The sequence below is a fragment of the Genypterus blacodes genome, unplaced genomic scaffold, assembly GCF_046128005.1.
Source record: "Genypterus blacodes isolate CSIRO-AG114 ecotype Tasmania unplaced genomic scaffold, CSIRO-AGI_Gbla_v1 ptg000019l_1, whole genome shotgun sequence".
Taxonomy (NCBI): domain Eukaryota; kingdom Metazoa; phylum Chordata; class Actinopteri; order Ophidiiformes; family Ophidiidae; genus Genypterus; species Genypterus blacodes.
In genome coordinates, this window is record NW_027466832.1 from 3,161,387 (window position 1) to 3,181,071 (window position 19,685).

The window sequence follows — 19,685 nt, forward strand, 5'->3', positions numbered from 1 at the left end:
CCCCTGTCTGAATGTATAATCCAGCCTTAGTTAAGAGTAAGAATAAGAGTGTGTATTGAATGCCAAATTAATAATCAATTACTCCTGCGTTCCTCACAAATGATGATGTTTGTGAGAAATTGAAACCTCTCACGAACCCTGTTGGCTCACTGGCCACTGTCTTGGTGCTGCACTCAGTTCTTTAATGCCTGACAAGAGGTTCAAGAGGATATATGCATAGAGACTACATGGAGTTTTCCTGACTGTCTGAAAAGATTCAAGAGGGGTTCAAGAGGAATTAAAGATGAAGAGGATCTTCTGAGAAATCATTTGATGCTTCACTCTGGAGTGAGTCAAGAATGCAGATTTGAACTGATGAATTGATGTATGAAGAGGTTAAAGAAGCACTTGCTGATTTAGACTATTGGGCACCATTGGTCCAACACAAATTCTCATCTAGAAGATTAAGAACAAATAAAGTTTGAATTGAAAGAGTAACTGAATACATGAAACAAGTGGTCAAAATTTCATGAACTGTCCCATTCTTTGATTTGAGAGAGATACTTTATTATTCATTTTGCATGCAATTCACAGCAAATCGCATGCAATTGAAATTTATCTTGCACCCCCTCATATCACACACACACAATCACATGCATTTCAGAGGGGGTGCAGTGCAGCCATTATACAGCGCCCGTGGAGCAGTGTTAGGGGTTCGGTGCCTTGCTCAAGGGCACCTCGGCAGTGCTGGCAACTCTCCAGCTGCCAGTCCACTTTCTTGGTCCATACGGGACTCGGACCGGCGCCCCTCCGGTTCCCAAGCTGAATCCCTATGGACTGAGCTACTTTGAATGAGTACATTCATTCAAAGCTATACAAGAACACATTGTTAAACTGTTAGGGGCCAGCATATAAAACATGGACCATCGGGAAGGAGGGGTAACCAGCCTCAAAGTGTTTCAACAATCCGGTATGATGACCAGGGAAATGCAGTTTAATACATTTGTTATTTCTGTTCAATCAGGTCCTATAGCTCACTTTTGTGAAGGTAGAGCAAGATCAGCATTGTTAAACTAAATGACTGCAGTGGCCCAGACAGTGGGGTGTTCTGACATAAATGGGCCCAATAAAGAGGAAATCGACAAACTAATCAATTATCAACATCACTATAACAGAGAAAGCACTATATAACACGCCATCCTAACAGGCAATGCTCCACTAGAGGATGCTCATTCCCTCCCCTGAATTGAAAAATCATTGGCATGTCTAGGAAAGCAAGGAAAATGTTTAGCTACACTTGAGCTTGAGAGTGCGTTTTGGCAAATGGAACTGTATTTTCAACTCCCATAGGCTTATTTGAATTTACTGGAATGTGTTTTGGTTTGTCTAATGCTCCAGAAACATTTCAAAGCAACACTCTCATGTTGATCATGATCATGGTGATCATGTTTTCCTTAGATTTTGATGACAATTTGACCAATCTTGATCCAGGTTTTGGTTAGTTGTCTAGAAATGGTCTGAAGTTGAAACCCAGTGTTGATTTTTGAAAAGGCAAATGCAATATACAAAGAAAGGGATAACTGCCAAAGGAATAGCTCTAGCAATTTTCCAAAGATCTCAAAAAACAACTACAGAGGTCGGCAACCTGCGTCTCTCTTGACAATCTACAGTGGCTCCCTGTGGCTTTGACAACATATTAAACGGAACATTCTCCAATTGTAAAATTGTATAGCTAATAAGCCAAATTCAAAAAATGTTGAATAACTTAAATATGTACCACTTGGGTACTGCTGTGAAAGGCAGCACATAGCAAATGTATTTTTAATCAAATCTCCAAACTCCACTACTGCTGCTTGTTGTTCAGGAGATAGGACAGTGAACAAAAGAAAGAGTTGTTCATTAAAATATCAGTGCATCTATTCTCAGACAAAAAGTTCAGAAAATTAAAGATATGCCCCCTTGCAAATACCTTCAGAGACAGAGACATGAAACTATGTTGAATTGCTGAGTACATTTCATTATATTACATTTGGTCATTTGGCAAATGCTTTTATCCAAAGTTAGGTACACATGAGATTTGGATACAACACAAACAAAGATCTAGTCCAGAGAGAACAACAAGAGTTGCCAGGAGGATGTAGAGGTCAGGTGTGAAGGTGTTCATGAAAGAGTTGGATCTTTAACTGAGAGGCACTCAGCAGATTGAAATTGAGTTTGGTAACTCATACCAACACCTTAGGAACAAAAAGGAGAAATGGGTAGAGAATTTAGGCCTTGTTGTGGTGGTTGTACCAGGCGTGGTTTGTTGGTCGAGCGATGCGAGTGTGAGGCAGCATACACCTGAATGTGAGAATTCAGAGAAGTGGAAATTGCTTTGGATGCTCCTTTATAGGCTGATGATCTTGATTTGGCAACGACTGGTAGTCAATGGAGCGATATGAGCAGTGAAGTGACATATCCTGTTTTGGGTTGGTTGAAGATCAGATGACCTGTCACATTCTAGATAATTTACAATGGTTGGAATGTACATGCCAGTAGACCTGCTAGTAAGGTGTTGCAGTAGACAAGGAGTGAGATGATAAGAGCGTCGACCAGGACCTGTGCAGCATACTAAGATGGGTAGGGTCTAATTTTAGTTGTATGCAAGAATTGACTGTGAGTCATGCTGATATATGGGGTCCAAGCACAAAAAAATGTTTTGTGAATTGCACCAGTTGTGTTTTTTTCATGAGACTGAAACCCCGACCGGCTGATCGGTCTGACGGGGGGTAGGAAGACGAGTCAGTGTCAGGGTTAGAGTCAGGGTAGGTGCATGTTCTGGATGGAGCTACATAAGTTAAGTTCTAGTCAATTCATGAGATGGCAACCCTGCATTAGGACATCATCCTGGCAGCTCTGCTAAGACTGCTTGTTTTTTATAAACAAAACAATCCAGAGTTTGGATCAGACTAGCCAGAGTACATTGGCGACATCAGGACATCAGATACCATAGTATCCTCTGACTTCTGTAACTTCATCAGAATCCTTCTCCATATTCCACATTAGCAGAACTGCTGTGTCTGGAAAATCCAAAAGTGTTGGAGTCAGTCTCATAGAATAAAAAAACAACTGGTGCAATTCGAGGAACACTTTTGTGGAGTGCTTGGACCCCTTCTGTTTTCCATATACACAAACTCGCTTGGCCAATCATTTGGCAGCCCCTTTTTGACTGAGTGGACTATGACTGCGTGTGTGTTTGTGCATGCAAGTGTGATACATTTGCTAATCTTTGTAAATCCAGTAATTAGTGTCACCAAGGCACTGAGTCCAACTAAATTTGACCCTTAAACCTCCTGCCACTCAAAGTGTGCTAAATTAAGATGGAGAAATTAATGAACACACAATTTAAGTACAGCGTGTCCCTGTTCATTTTCCCATACACATACATGCAATGAGAGATAATGTCAAGATAAACAGCATTCATGAACGAATGTGATCAATGATGAACACACACACAAACATGTCTACTACATCACTGTGTGTGTGTGTGTGTGTGTGTGTGTGTGTGTGTGTGTGTGTGTGTGTGTGTGTGTGTGTGTGTGTGTGTGTGTGTGTGCATGTGTCAGCACTAAAAGGTTTTTGTGCTCTTGAATGAAATTACTTGGTTTTCATCTTATAATTTGCCCATGTTGCAATAACAACAGCCATCAATAAATGGCAGATATTGACATTGATATATTGATATTGAGAGTTGAGTTCTGGGTTGGTTTTCATAAAAAGGAAGTGGGGAACACACCAGAGCAAGGTACACCTTGAGTTGTGTTGACATCTTGTCTTCATCCTCACATGGTCAAATAGCTAAAATGTGGTTAAAGAGAATTAAGATGATGAAAAAAGCAAAGGTCTAAACGAGCATTTTATGAACAAGTTAAATAGTTGTGAGATGCACTTAAGAGTAAGACATACGCTACTTGTTAAAACATTGTGTTAGCTGCCAGTTCAAGCCAAGATAAGAGTGGTGGTTATTGTGTTAGCCCAGGGGTCATCAACCTTCACTGTTCAGAGCCATTTTGGCCAAAATAAATCAGTCTGGAGCCTATCAACATTGCAAATCATTATAAATCACCATTCAATAAAATGTCTGACCACATGTAACCACTCTGCAGTGGGCTACAAATGAGCATTTCCACTGTAGTAATAGTCTGTTTTGCATTTATGAAATTATAGAACTACAATATATACAATACAATACTTTTTTTGTTGTTGGGGGAAGCGAACACTAACAAAACTGAACAATTGTGAAGTGGAGAAATTTTGTTTTGTTTGGTCCATCAGTGTGTATATAACTGCACAGTAGCCCTGTCTGCTTTAGCTGCTGTTCATCATTCAGATCCTCATCAGAGGTAATGAGTATACTGGAGGGGAATTGATGTTTGTTGCCAGTTCCATGGCCCTGTCTTTGGCAGTCTCTGCAGTTAGATGCACAGATATCTTAATGAACAAATCTTTCATGAATTCACTGTCCGTGAACGGCTTTCAGCGCCATACTATCTCCTGAGCATTAAGCAGTACTGGAGTTTGGAGATTTCATCCAAATTACATTTGTGCTGCTCTGCCTTTCGCAACAGTTCCTGGGGTGAGCCGAGAGCAATCAACCATGGTTTTGAGAGCTGCAGGCGCCCTTGTGTGTGGGCTGGCCACGTTCCAACACTATTACCTATTTTACAATTAATTTTGTTGCGAGTATCATGCCTGTACATGCTTTCAAATATGTAGTTATTTGCAAAAATATTTATACTATATTATATTATACTATTTATATTTTTAATATATTTATATATTTTTTTTTGTTGCTTTTTTGTAGTTCTTTAGACAACTTTTAATGGAGGAAGCTATCGGTGTGTTAATACAGTATGTACTAACATTAGTGTGACTGGAGTAACCGAGTATAAGTTGAATACTTGACTTTTTAGTAAAACAGTTCTGTAATAATTATATCTTAACTTTTCTAATGTTATTTTCTTGTGTGGAGAGTGACCACAGTATGATCAGGAGACACAGTTTATCAATCAACTAATTTAGATTATGCTCAAGAGAGTGCATACCTCCACCAAGGTTGGAGGTGATTTATCTATTCTGTCATTAACTTGAAATAGTAATGAAGCAATGATGTAAACTCACTTTAAAACTGTATTATGGACACTGTCTAGCTGTTGCAAATATGTCCATAATGTTTTAAATGTGACACCATAACCCAGCATATATTTTAAACCACAAGATCTGGATCAATATCCAATGTCAATCATGTTGGCTTTTTCATGAAGACTGGTGTCTTAGTTTTCCAGAAATGTTGTAGAATTGCAGTATCCTGCTATGGAAACAAAAGTGTGAAAATAATTCCTCCTGTATTTTCAGGTGAATGAATAATGAGACCTACTCTACCTCTGGAACAGGGGTGGGCAAACTTTTTGGCTCGGGGGCCACATTCATTTTGAAATTTGACCGCCGGGCCGGCCAGTGTGAACTTACATAAATTACCTGTCAAAGCTATTGCATACATTCATTAAATGCTCACTGAATGCACGTTTTGCCCTTTCTTTCTATTTTTTAACATGATTTCTGTATTGACAACGTGTAAATGTGTTCAACATGCTGTTATTAGAGAGGAATACGGAGACGTTGTTAATGTCAACAGATTGGCAAGTTTATTCCCTATTTATACAACAAAAGGGTTGGGAACCCCTCCATGTCTCTCCCTGGCCAACAACTATGGGTGCAACCTCCCCCCATGCATCCATGTAACGTGTGCATCTGGGATGCTACAGTACAATTTATACGGAGTAATGGCAAGACATATGAAAAATGTGCATGCTGTTGAGATGTAAATTAAAAATAAAAGAATATATAATATAAGAGCCATTACATAAAAAAAGTAAAATTGACCTTAAGTTTCACTGGGTGTTGTTGGTCACTCTTTTTTGTCAGTGCATCAAAGTCTGGTGTCAGTTTGGTTGTGGCAATTCTCAGCACAGATCGGATGTGTCCATCAGTTATTCGGTTTGAAATGCCGGGTGATGCAGAAAAATGTTCGGAGGGCCGCATTAAAAATCGCAACAGGCCAGATGCAGTGCCGTAGTTTGCCCACCCCTGCTCTAGAAGATTGTGTAAAACCTTCCGAAACATATCCACCCTACTCGAGCAGTGTTCGCCACAACCAATAGCATGACAGCAGCTGAGAGGAGGAGGTGAGATGAGGAGGGAAGCAAATCTAGGTTCCAATAATTCATCTCTTTCACAGTTGCCTTATCCTTTCCTTTTTCTAATCAGTTATCACTGAGTTACAAGTTCCTCCCTGACACATTCATCTGCCAGTCCCTGCATCACAACAAAGTAATGTGATAAACTAACAAGTAACAATCCCATCCCTCCCTACGTTACTGTTCAGGCAAGGTGACATTCTGGTCTTTTGTGGCGTGTCCAACAATAACACGCCATCTGGCATAGTCTGATCTTGTCCATGTACTTGTCCATGTACACAGACACACAGTCAGAAGTGGCACCAGCTTGCATGCACGGACAAGAAATTTATACTATTTCATATGTACGCACACATTGTTTTTTGAAACAGTAAAAAAACCTTTCATTTTGGATACCTTACGATACCAACATGGCCCTGTCAGGGAGCATGTAGCAGAAGTAGACTGTATGAATTTGTGGTTATACCAGACATGGGCACGAGGCCAACATTTCAGTGTGCAGCCTGCTCTATTCCTTCATACTCAATTTAACATCACAGCATAATTAAAGAGACTTGGCAGGTCCCTGTACGGCAGATTTAATTCTCTCTCTTTTCTACAAAAGACTCGTTGAGGGTGGTGGAAGACACACATACTGTATGTCACAAACCACCATATACATCCAAACCAGAAACATGTTGAAGCCAGCAAAGGTTTTTATGGTGTGCTGATGTGTCTGGCCTGAGTACACTTCATAAAACAAACAACTTCTAAGACTCAAAATCACCAATGTGAAATAATTGATTAATAATTGATTGATTAATAAAAATCAATATGTAATAATATATGCCCATCTTCTATCACATTATGCAGGATTGTGGTTAAGTGAAATATCTGGAAACTAATAAATGAGTGGTAGAGGGTAGAGTAAGAAAAACAAATGCAATATTGCTGTCCTGTCTTCACTTTGATCTCTGGTGATCACAAGAGCCTGTGTTAACTGATTTTTGTGCCTTTCTCTCTCCCTCTCTTTCTGCATAGTTAAACTGTCAACAATGAAGACTGCAAGGTTAACACTTGCTTCTTTCAGGCATTAAAGAACAGAGAACGTATTTTTTTGCCAGTTTGCAGCCTTAAGCCCCACAGATTATTGGTGGCTCTGGACTGTGCACCGTTTTTATCCAGTTTACACAACAAAGGCATCACTTCTCTCTCTATAGTACTATAGTAGTTGTTGACTCCTGACCTCAAAGACTTGTAGTTGAGTACCGCTGTTCAATCCTTTTACTTGCCCTTCACTCCCCTACCTTTGCCTAGCACACATGTTCTAATGCAAGGAGAATATGTAAATACTAACTAAATCAAGCAAATACAGCTGGTGCAAGAAGGAAGAAACTGGCACCTTTCACCACACTGAAATCATAATGATCAAAATAAGAGCCACAAAAATATAGAGCACTTTAGTTCAAATCAGATTCCTCTGCAGGCTAACATTACTGCCTTCAGTTAGTTTACAGCTGTTCTCCATCACCACAGAGGCAAATGCTTTCATGCATTACAGAGCTGTATAGCCATTTTGGAAAGGGTTCCCATAAATAATGAGTAAGAGTGAAATGGAAACTATGGGAAAAGCTGTTACTTTCACCACTGTGTGTCTATCTGTGTTGTTCACATTGTGCTGCATCTGAAATATGCATGAGGCAAAATGTGTCACCGCTGCAGCCATGGAGCGTTGGGGGGTGGAGTGGGGTGGGGGGGTATCTCAGAAATAGGACAACATTATGCTGCTTCTTTGTGCAGTTGCTGTTGCTGTAATTTGTGGAACAACAAGGAGGTGGCAGTTTGCCAAATGTTTAGATGTCCTTCATTTAATATTCAGCAAAGAAAAAAATGAGCTTCTTATTTATTTATTGTAATGCAAGTGTCATGAATATGAATGAGGAGCTATCAATGCTGTCACCTTGAGCAGAGTTACATGGACACATTGTTTTTGTGAATATCTGTGTAGCTTCTAGTGGATGTGGATGTTTTTAATAATTTGCAAAATTATAAGCGAGGAAAACACAAGGTGAGACTTCAATTTTCCAGAGCAGGCAACAAAGAAGACCATTGAAAGATAACTGAAACAACATTTTCCACATTTACAAGACCAAGAATCACTTTTCAAACTGTAACCATAACCTTAAAACAATTTCACACTTACACAGTTTTTCTAATCTTAAACCAAAAATTGGAGGGAGCTCACAACTCAAATTTGAAAATTCAATGGGAAACCTGGGCCAGTTTAATCTTCAGCCACTTCACCGACACGCAGTTCCTCTGATGACAATAATGCCAGCACCAATGGAGATACAAATGAGAAATTAATAAAAAGATTGAACAGAGGACTGAATAATATACCTAAAAACGTATTTGTATACCATGTGTGTACCATGCAACTGTGTTTTAATTAATAACATGTAATGGTCCCTATTATAGTTCCCTTCTGTTATCCTCAACAGCAGTGGTTCCCAAAGTGGGAGGGGGGCGCAGAGCTACTGCAGGGGGGCGCGGCGCGGGATCGCAATTGTAGCAGTATGAATAAGTACCGCCTCTGGTAAATGAATGAGGCGATACCTCTTCGTCTCGCTGCAGGAGAATGAGTGTCCAGAGCCCATGGATTGAAAAACATATTATGAAACAAAAATTACTCTAAAGAGACCAATTACAAAGGGTTTGTTTCCTATGGTGATCTAGTAAAGTTGATTACAGAGCCCCTGAAGTGATGTTGGCACGTGAGAGACATGGGGCCTTAAAGCAGAAGAAAAACCTGTGGTTCTTTTGCTTTATTCTCTTTTTATTTACTCTGGGAATAATGTTTACAAAACAATCCTTGATTGGATTTGTTTTCATACGTGAACATTTACCCGGCGGTCCAAAATTTGTATTTTGCACTTCAAAACAGTTTTGTGATTGGTCAGATTTTGGCAGGAAGTACCTGTAGTACTTACCTGGAAAAAGTTTCCTTCTTCGTCTGGACAAAATCACAAACACAAGTGAAAATGGAGCATCACTACCACATGTGCATCATTGCTTTGCTTGCTATTGTCGTTGATTTAAAGTTAGTTTCATCGAGAACACAATTATTTTCCAAATTAAGAAATTTAAGAAATGAATTGATGTCGTGGCCGCCATTATGGAAACTCCGGTGGACTACATTACAGCACATACAAGCTTTATGTGAAAATTTAAATGGCCAGCTAGGCAGACAGCTGATGTCCAGGGTCTGGGCAGCTGCTGTGTGATCGTCTGATGCTAAACGCTACTTAGCCTGATCTGCTCGGTTGCAAACTTCATTGCTCTTGTGAAATATCATGTTCAAACACTTTTGTGACATCATCGCATGTGGAATAAAGTGGCGGTTTATTTATTACTTCTTTTCAAAAGAACCATGGCAGGTAGAAGTTTGAAACTTGAAACACAAGACGTCCCTCCCTCAGCCTGTCTGTGCCAGGGGTGTGTGAGTTCCCCTCCAAACTGTTTGGCATGACTAATATTGCATCCCAGGGCTTACTGACTGAGGAGGCCTAGCTGAACACAGTATATTGAGCATGATTGCCATAATCAATTTCCGATCAAACATGATTTTCAGGCTTTGTTATGCAGAAAGGGAGAAAGAGTACACATAATGTAACTGGTACTGGTACTTTTAAAAATTTTTACAGGAGCCAAGAACTGCAAGGTGGTCGAGTTTGAAGAGCAGCACAAGGCAGTCCTATTATTATAGGTAATGTTGAAGCTGATATGTCTGTATTCAGTGTATTTCATAATTCTATTCTAATCACTGTCAATCACTATCACTGTCAAAAATTACAGTGTATATATGTTATCTCTATCACATCAAGAAGTTACTATACACATCAGATAAATATCTTGATTTTTATTCTGAAAATTTACTGAAAAGGACATAAGATGGGGGCTTTATGGGCATTGAAACAACTAATGTTACCAAATTAAGAACAAAGGTCCATACATAAATAATACATTTGCTTCAGCAATATCACACTGCATGTATGTATGAATGTTTTCTTGGCAAATACAGATAGCTGGTCTGGGGATGCTTAAAAAAACATACAGAAATTTAGTTTTGTACAAAAATGAACAGATCTTTCTGTATTTGCTTGAACACTTGACAGTAATTGAGTACCCTTTCAGTAATAATGTTCTGTGAATGTTGTTGTTTTTCTGTCATAGAGATGTATGAAGAGTTACACATATGAATCTAATGGGGATGTTGATATGCCAAATATTCTGAATATTCAGGATGGACTGAACACGCACAAAACACAATGTGTGTGACAATGAATGTGAGAAAAGGAAAATGAGGGCCTCATTTATAACACATTGCATAGAGTACCGAATATTGTAGAGATTGCAAAACACCCAGATTTATAAAATCCTGCACAAAGACGTGTACACAATTGCCACTGTACAAATCTTGACCTATGTGAAAGGTTTGCACAGTAAAAACACTTGTCCACTACACTCCCACGAATGACTATAAACAAACATAAACTGAACCAGTGAATGAATGGTGGCGTCTGAACCCAAGATCAAAAGGAAAAAATGGTGTTCCAAGAGATTTCCGTACCTATGTGAAGTGGACCTGAGATGTTGACGGTAGGAACAATTCAAAAATTAAAAGCAGAATGAAATTAAAAATTAGTTGAGTGGGAGAATGTGGCTGTCGCTGTTACTCAGTGATCAGATAATATTAGTACTAGCATATCATACTATATTAAGATAAGATAAGAAAAAACATTATTAGTCCCACACTTGGAATCTAATACTAATAAATTTGCATAAATGGATCGACTATGGAAAGGTGCTCTTTGGGAGGAAGTGTAGTTTTTATTAAACTAAATTCTGACATAATCCTATATACATTTACACTGTCTGTGTGGATGCCAGGTCCTCTGGTCTCCAAAATGTGCGTACCAGTGGTTCAGGGTTACTGTTACCAATACCACATTGTTGCGTAAAGCTTGTGTGTGTAAATCCCAACATTTCAAGCCCTGTTGTTTGTGTTTGCAACAGTTATAAATGAGGCTCCACGTGGCTAATGGCAAGCAATTTAAATTTGCATTATGGATGTGACAGGGGTTAGTGAGTGTCTAGGGAGTGTTGTTTTTCTTGTTTTGTTTTTTTAACATGTTGGGCATTTTACTAGACAAACAAATACACTTTCTGTCATTTCATAATTACTAATGGAGAAATCAAAGACTGTTGCTCAACTGACAGAGAGCTAAATGAGCAGCCTCCCTCAGACAGCGCAGAGACACCGTAGTAGCCCGATTAAGGAATAGCCCTTTTAGAGCAGTCTCAGACCTTTACGGTGTGAAATTGTATGTTCATGTTTAAAAAAGCGAGCACGTGTTGGACCCATAATCTAACAATGTCCACACATTTTTGTATTTTCAGACAACCAACCTGAGCACAATATGTCAATACTCACCCACTTTGAGTCTGAATAGTCACATAGAGTGGAAATAGATCTGTCTCTGACAACCAACCTCCACAGATTTCCAGCGTGTACTGCCCCTTGTTAACAAAACAAACGGGATGAGAACAGGTCTCACAGCAGGGGCCATGTTTACGCTGAGTCCGTACTTAGCAGAGTTAAGCGATGTGTGTTCGGGGGGAAGTCGTCATAAGTGGGGACTCTTCCAACTCTCTTCCAAAACTCTTCCAACCACTGGAAGTGAACCAATGGAGGCACCATTGCAGACTGTATGTGTTGCTACAGGCCATGAGGGCTCACTTTGATGTAGAAAGAAACCAAAAAAACAGTTTTGCACAATATGACACCAGTTCTTTCCTGGTGGGGCTGTAGCAAGTCAATGAATGAACATCTAGTTAGATTAAACTTAGTATCAAAGTATCTGCTCTTCATTCTGTAAAATAAGATTCGACACAGTTGTACCTATTCCTACCCATGCATTTCAGGCAGTTTTGTTAGGCTAGGCATGGGAAATTGGTGTGGAAAATGTAGCCCTCACTGCTACAAGTCAGAGGACAGAAGGTTTAACAAAACAAAATAGAGGGAATTACAATGTTTATGATGGGTGGGGAGTTATTATTGATTGAATTTGGGTAGGTAACTTCACTCTTCCAATGGGTTGGGCAAAAGTGGCACTGTTCTATATAGTGAGTTAAATGTGGTGGGACAATCTGGCTCAGTTGAGGCGAAATCCCCGTCTGTATGTTTTTCTTACTAAGCTTAGTTCAAAATCACCTAAAGGTCCACCAGGAATAGAGTCACAAGTACACCATCTGCAGCCAGCAGAGGGAACAAACCAAGCATTTCATAAAACCCTGACACACAGATACTCAAAAAAACATAGGTATTTGTGCAGATCCAAACCCAGAAACACACTAACAGGCAAACAACTGTGCATAGAAGTTAAGTTGTGACTGGAGGAGACAAAGCACCTCAAGGGAGATCCACACACAAGAAGGGCCATGCCTATTCCTGCCTTTGTTAGTGTTTGTGTAAATATGTACGCCTCTTTCCACAGCAAGCACAAAACTGGGACAAAGCCTTAAGGAACAGGAGAGAAGAGACAAGAAAAGGAGAGAGAGAAGGAAAATGTGATACGGGAAGGTGAATATGTCAAGATGGATACAGGCACAAATGAACAAAATGAAAAAGGTCAAAAAGTGCAAATGCATCTCAAGCTGGGCAAAGAGACTGGGGACATAAAGGGAACAAAGACGAGTGAGAAGTGGAGTCAAAGAACGGTGTAAAGATTTGCCTCTTCTCAAAGTGCCTCACTTTTTAAACCCCCTCCGGAGTGAACAGAGTGAAGAAAATGTACCATGTTGAAATATTTCCAGAGGAAATGTCCTCATGGTTCCAGTTTGCATTTTAAATGTCCAAGAGGTTGATGAAAAAATAATTGATGCTTAAGACACTGAATGTACATGATACAAACAGTAAGGAGAACAATAATAAGAATTTCACAACTCCAATAGGGATTATCATATATTTATATACTGGCCAAAGACGAGTTTATACTGTATATTGACCATTGTAATTGTGTGTAATAGTCGCGTGTTTTTTCCACGTGCAATGACAACACACAAACAAACTTCCAAAAAACAACCATAAAAGTTTTTGAACATGATATTTCAAAACAGCAACGCAGTAAGCAACCTTGCAGAGAAGGCTGCGTAACGTTTAGCATCAGGCAATCTCACAGCAGCCATCCAGCACCGGACAACAGTAACAGGGCATTTAAACTTTGACATGGACTTATCACATTCTCTCAGCTACAACTCAGCCGAAAAAATTGAATACATTTGCAAAACTTCGTCATTTTAAAGCTTGTAATGTCCTGTAACAATCCCATTGGAGTGAGTTAATGGCTGACCGATGGCTCTGCCTTCAGCCCTCATACATCTGACTGACAGAAAAACTGAAATCTTTCGAGTGAATATTACTCTTTCCCAGCTACACAGATTTGATTGACAGGCAGTTCCATCCAATAGAGTTTCTAAGCTGACATCTTGTTAGCTTCAATTGGACCTTGTTTCCGGAGCGTCAGCCAGCTCATTTGACCAGCCCCCATTTAAAGGGCTGACCGTCAGGGCTTTCTGGAGCCTCTGTAATGTAGGTCACACATCACATGGCAGTTCTCCTGTAAAAACGAACTTAGAATAGAAGGTTTTGAGCTTTGTTTCAGTAAATATATGACTTATAAAACGCAGCCTTCCTGAACAGTATTCATCGCAAACTCTCAGAAAAGACAGTTTAGTAAAAGCTTGTGTAAAATACATCCCCCCTAGCCTATAATGCTAGACTTTGGTACAGATTTGAATTGATGCTTTGTTTTTAGTTTCTAGGTTCTATGAATCCTGTGGAAAGTTATTGATAAAGTCCAAAATTGTGATGTCATTCATTCGATTTTTACCTGTATTTTCATTTATAAATAAAATTCATTGTATAAACAATTTTGAGATTTGCTGTATTTCTGTGATGTGTTAATAAAGAGTTATAAGTATAAATAACAAGCCAAAAATACAGGCGAGCTTTAACATTGCTGCTTTATCAGCAAAATACAGACCTTATCTAGATAAGGGAAAGCAGATACCAATCTTATCAATTACTTCGATCAAACGTATTTTAGTTAATTGAGAAGAGGAGATCATCAAAAGTTCATGTTCTCAACACACAAACTACTGAAATAATTTTTTTGGACATGTAAGAAAGTAAAAGTAAGTATGTACAAAACATAAATAAATATATAAATAAAGATCAAATTCTCGCAAAAACATATCGAAGTAATGAAGTATTCTTAATTTGCTACTTAACACCATTGTTTGATAGTTTGTGCATGGATTTGGGAAATAAAGAGCTGATTTGCTTCAAACGATAGATTGATTTACTACACCATTATTTGTCCTTTTTTTTGGTTTGGGAAAGTATCAAGTCAAAAGGCTCAACCCCAGTCATACAGTGAGTCAATGATGTCAAATTCAGGTTTGCAATAATGTGCTGGAAACAGTGATTTCACAACTTAAATGCCTTTTCGCTCTGAAAGGTTTTTGTGTCACAAACAATTTGTACTTAATGGCTGTTAGAGTCTCTGAGAGAATCGTGAATCGAGAATCTCCGAGAGTCAAGTTTCAATTATTCACTTTGTTTTTCAAAATTGATTGTGACCCTGTTACTTTGTGAGACAGAGATCCAACTGCAGTGTTTCAACCTCTGAGGTCATTACAGAGACAACGCCAATCTCAATGTATGTGACAATTTAATAACCACACTCCCAGCTACAAACATCAAAAGGAATCATTTGAACCACCATGGCCAAGGACAGAACCAATCCCTATGACAAACACATGTAATGCAACAGGACTGAGACTAACTTACACCATTTATGTTTTCTTAAACTTTTGTGTCCCAGTCACACTTTGATTTTTTGTCACTTTTACTTGGTTTTACTTGTTTTTTCTGCCTTTCATCACTCCTCTTACTGTCTCAGTAAGTGATGACTAAGATATTACGTAATGCTTTTTAAAAAAGTTACACAAGGTCCTTTACCAACTTTTCACCTACATATATTAAGAACATTTCCAGCTTGCTGAACAAGACTTCAGATGAACAAATTGTAGCATTCTGCTGCCATAGTTTGCTTTAGCAAATGGCCCAACTAAGAAAATCAAAATTTCATCTTTGATCCCTGTCATTTAGTAGAATGGTAAACCTCTTCCTGTTTGATCATCCCCGGGGTGTTTGCATGATCTGTGTTTCCTAACCCTTGTGTACGTGTGATGTATGTAGAAAATAACAACCGAGTGAGGAAAAATAATTTCGCCTTGGGGATCATTAAAGTATGTTTCTTTCTTCCTTTCACCTTTGTTAATATGTTCTGATTCAGTTGGATTATTTTCCATGTGAAACTGGACCTAACCAAACTCTAAATGTAAGACTTAAACACTGAAAAGGTTAATAGGTGATTGAGAACTGAACAAACCATGCCAAAAAAGGACCATACAGGTTGTCTGATATGTTGACGTCTTCATTGTGGCAATGGATCTCCACTAACTTCATTAACATGGTATGCAAGCTAATTTATGCCTTAAACCAATGACAGAATGGTTACCTGTTTAGGAATACATACTGTTATGCTAGAACAAGTGCATGCTCAATGTATATGAAGGTGATAAAGTAAACATTTAACTAGAGTTCATCGCACATTCAGTCGCTAACACAATGAAGACAAATCAATGCACATAGTTGGGCTAATGTTCCATTTTTCCATAAAAACCCCAAAAAATCACTAAACATTGCATCAGTCTGGCTTCTTTGATCTCCCTGTATTTTCACATTTTCTGCCTTTGTTTATTGTCATCATGGAATGTCTATGACAAGGAGAGGAGAGTAAAAAAGGAAGAATGTACACTCAGTGATAACATAGGCTGCTGCCAACAAAATGACATTAACAGGCAGGCCTTATCAAGGACACTGTCAGCACCCTCCCTCTCTCTCTCTCGCCCTCTCTTGCTCTCTTTCACACACACACACACACAGAAGACAAAGAGGCAGGAAGAAACATATAAAGTAAGCGGGAGGAAGGCAGGGAGGAGGAGGGCATTATCTTGATGAAACAGTGGCTGATGCAGGGTAGTGAGCCAATCCCAATATAGATCCGCTTTCTTTTAATGGAGATTATGCAGTCAAGGTCCAGCTTGAGCTCATTCTGTTTAACACTACATACAACTACATAATGTGTGTGTGTGTGTGTGTGTGTGTGTGTGTGTGTGTGTGTATGTGTGCCATCCACTGTCTTGTTATCTCCAAACACATCAACCATTAACACACAGCTTACGACCCATGGTCTTGCAGTGCCCATCAACCGATCGAACCAATAAGTGCAGTGTAACAGTGCCATACTATAATCTTACAAGGATGATTCAAAATTGAAATTGTAAACATCTTGTTGCTATCTGCAAGACATCGTCAAGGTCTCTTTACAGTCTGAGAAGACTGTGTTACTTACATTTCTGGTATTTTATTATCTACAGTAAATCTAGCCAGAACATTTTAATTGGCTGCATTTCAATTGAAGGTAGCACATAAAAGTTATTGTGGGTAGTTCATTAATCCTCTATACGTTAATAAACACACTAGTGTAACATTACCAATATATTATCATGTGTCCTTCAGGTAAAAGCCCATGACCACAGCATGTTAATGAGCTGCTACATATTTTAGAGCCACACTTTATTGCCGGAATATGTACCAGATCAGATACTCATTCAAATTAAGTTATTTTTGATGATTTTTTTTAATGCAGACGATGTCTAAAACATCACCCACCTTTCATTGTGCTGACATTTACTGTGAGATTAAAATAGTGCAATGGTGTATTTGATGAAAAGTATACCCAACATGCAATGAGGAAACATCTCATTCAAGGCAAACAGTAAAAGAGGCCAGCAACAGGCGTTTACAAATGAGGGAACATGGCTGTGTAACAACGCATTAAATCTGCCACTGTTATGAATTACCTCCATGACTCTTAAATGTGGCTTCCTGAAAATCTGTGTACAATGTGAGTCTATCCTTAAATAATTCATAGACCTTGATACCACTTGCTCTTGCCAACTCAGCTATTGTTCAAGTTGTGTTTCTCTTTCTTTGTGGCGTTGTATAAGTTGCGTTCAGATCATACATACCTCCTTGTCTACATATTTTCTTGCCGGGTTTCCTGGCACATTCCTTGGATATTCTTTTGACTGAAAAATGAATAGAAAACTAAAGAATAACATGGAGCTCCTCAATGCTCAATTCACACAGGAGCTAGCAAGCATGCACACCCGCACACACACACACACACACACACACACACACACACACACACACACACACACACACACGCACACACACACACACACATGCACTCACTTATACTGCTGACTGGCTGAACATGTTATATAAAGGTGAAAAGGAAGAAATAAAGACAAAGAAGATCACACCAGCTCATTAGCGCAGGATCAGTTAGTCAATTCTCAATCAACCAACCAGTCAGTCAGCCAATCAGCCAAATCAATCAGCAATGATCATGCAATGACTGTCTAATTTAATCAACTGTAGAAATATTGGAAGAACACAATAGGCTATGATGAGCTAGAGACATGAGGGGGGAGAGTCTGTGGAGAAGGGCAAAAAAAATTAATGAAGAGAAAGAGTAAATGAAGTCAGGTGGAGTCAGAGAGGAGGAGAGAGCTGATATTAGGGAGGAAGGAGAGATGATAGAGAGGAGAGTGAAAACAGAACATGAGCCAAAGATGGAGTACAATGAAAAAGAGTATATTGGTCTCACTTGCACCCACATACACACACACACGCACATGCGCGCACCCCAAATACACATACACACGCACACGCACACGCGCACACGCACACACACACACACACACACACACACACACATATACTTGACATTTTATATACACACACTCTTTCTTTCACACATAACCAGGCTCACACTCACATGTACTGTAAGCAGTTTCATGCACAAGTAACATGCAGGTCATGCTTTACTCTACTGACAGACAGGAAAAGAGAAAAAAACACTGTCACACAGATAAAACACAACCTGACAACAGAGTCTTCTCTGTACCATAGGTTGTAGGTTTGATTTCCTCCGTCTTGCCCCCCCACTACAAGCATCTTTCCCTGGGCCCGCAGGCTAACTCACCATCCTCAGTGGGGACGTAGATGTTGAGATAGAGACAATCCTCACTCTGGTCCTGGACATACGTCGACACCACATCCATGCTGTTGGTGAACCACACGGGCAGCATCACATCAGGCAGGCGCCCCTCCACGATGCTCTGAGGGCACACCGGAGCAAATTGTGTGGCATTGCGGATTTCAGGCCATGACGCCGGTGCCTCAGGAGGTTGAAAGCGACGCTCGCCAGTCGGGGCAGCAGCATATGGCACACCCAGAAAATGCACAACAGGACCTAGGATCTCATTGTTGAGCTCTTTCTTAATGCCACGCAACCTGCCATAAGTGGTGATGACCACCGGGTCATTCTCATCTAGTTTCTGAGCAGAAACAGCACCCAGAGATGCCTGCAGCAGCAGCAACCCTCCCCATATTAGAGAGTACACCCACTGGCCGGCACTTAAAGGTGCTTCAAGCCCTGCACGCCCCATCACCACATTCCTGCTCTTGACAATCTGAAGCAGCCGACACCCAGTCATCAGATGGTATTTCTGCTGGGTCATAGTGCAACTCACTTTTTACACCAACAAATATTTTGCGGTGTCTTCTCTTTTCTTTCTTCCTTTCTTAAATGTATTTCTTGATCTCTCACTTACACCATGTGTATACACAATCACATGCCGATGTAAGCAGGTTGGTAACTCCGTCACGCCGGAGGGTGGGGGAGAATGTACTTGTTAACAATGATGGTCCTTTTTCAAATCCAGGTGGGACAAACCATCTATTCTAGCAGACAAGTCTGAGCAGCACGATACTCCCTGCTGATCGTCTACCTCACTCAGGCCCTGCTGTTAAGCACAATGAAAAACGGGGCAGTGATGACATCATCATTAAGAACCACTACTCAACAGGACATGGTAACCAGTGGTACAGTTTTCCATCATCTGGGAGGTAGGTCAGAAAGACTGCTGTGGACAGCAGCTGGAAGAGTTGTAGTGGTCACTTCAAGTATGTCTCCTGCAACACAGAAATATGCAATCCATCAGCATGTGGGAGTCACAGGGAGAAATGTTCAATCATGTTAAGTGACTGCAGAGAGCTAATGATACCATTTAAGAAATAAATATATATAGAACATTGAGAGTTACTGCACATACGCATCAGTGAGGGGGAAACACAGTAGGTAAACAAATTTGAGAAGAAAATTCAAACAATTATCAACTCAAATTAGAGGGTAGAAGGTAACATTTTCAGTATGTTTGTGTATT

The 19,685-nt window shown here is 39.7% G+C and overlaps 1 protein-coding gene across 9 annotated transcripts in view; it reads right to left on the reverse strand.

Annotated features, from left to right (window-relative positions):
- Positions 1–18,800, reverse strand: part of nlgn1 (neuroligin 1) — a 206,640-nt gene extending 187,840 nt beyond the window's left edge. For 2 of the 9 annotated variants that reach the window (XM_076141603.1, XM_076141596.1), the window contains exon 1: positions 18,443–18,800. In XM_076141603.1, the coding sequence (XP_075997718.1) occupies positions 18,443–18,548 (106 nt within the window). In that variant the 5' untranslated portion in view covers positions 18,549–18,800. Of the gene's footprint in view, positions 1–133; positions 146–4,584; positions 4,590–17,417; positions 17,478–18,438 lie in introns of all 9 variants that reach the window. The other 7 variants (XM_076141600.1, XM_076141599.1, XM_076141598.1 and 4 more) reach the window with 5 other exon arrangements.
- Between the last annotated feature and the right edge of the window lie 885 nt (positions 18,801–19,685).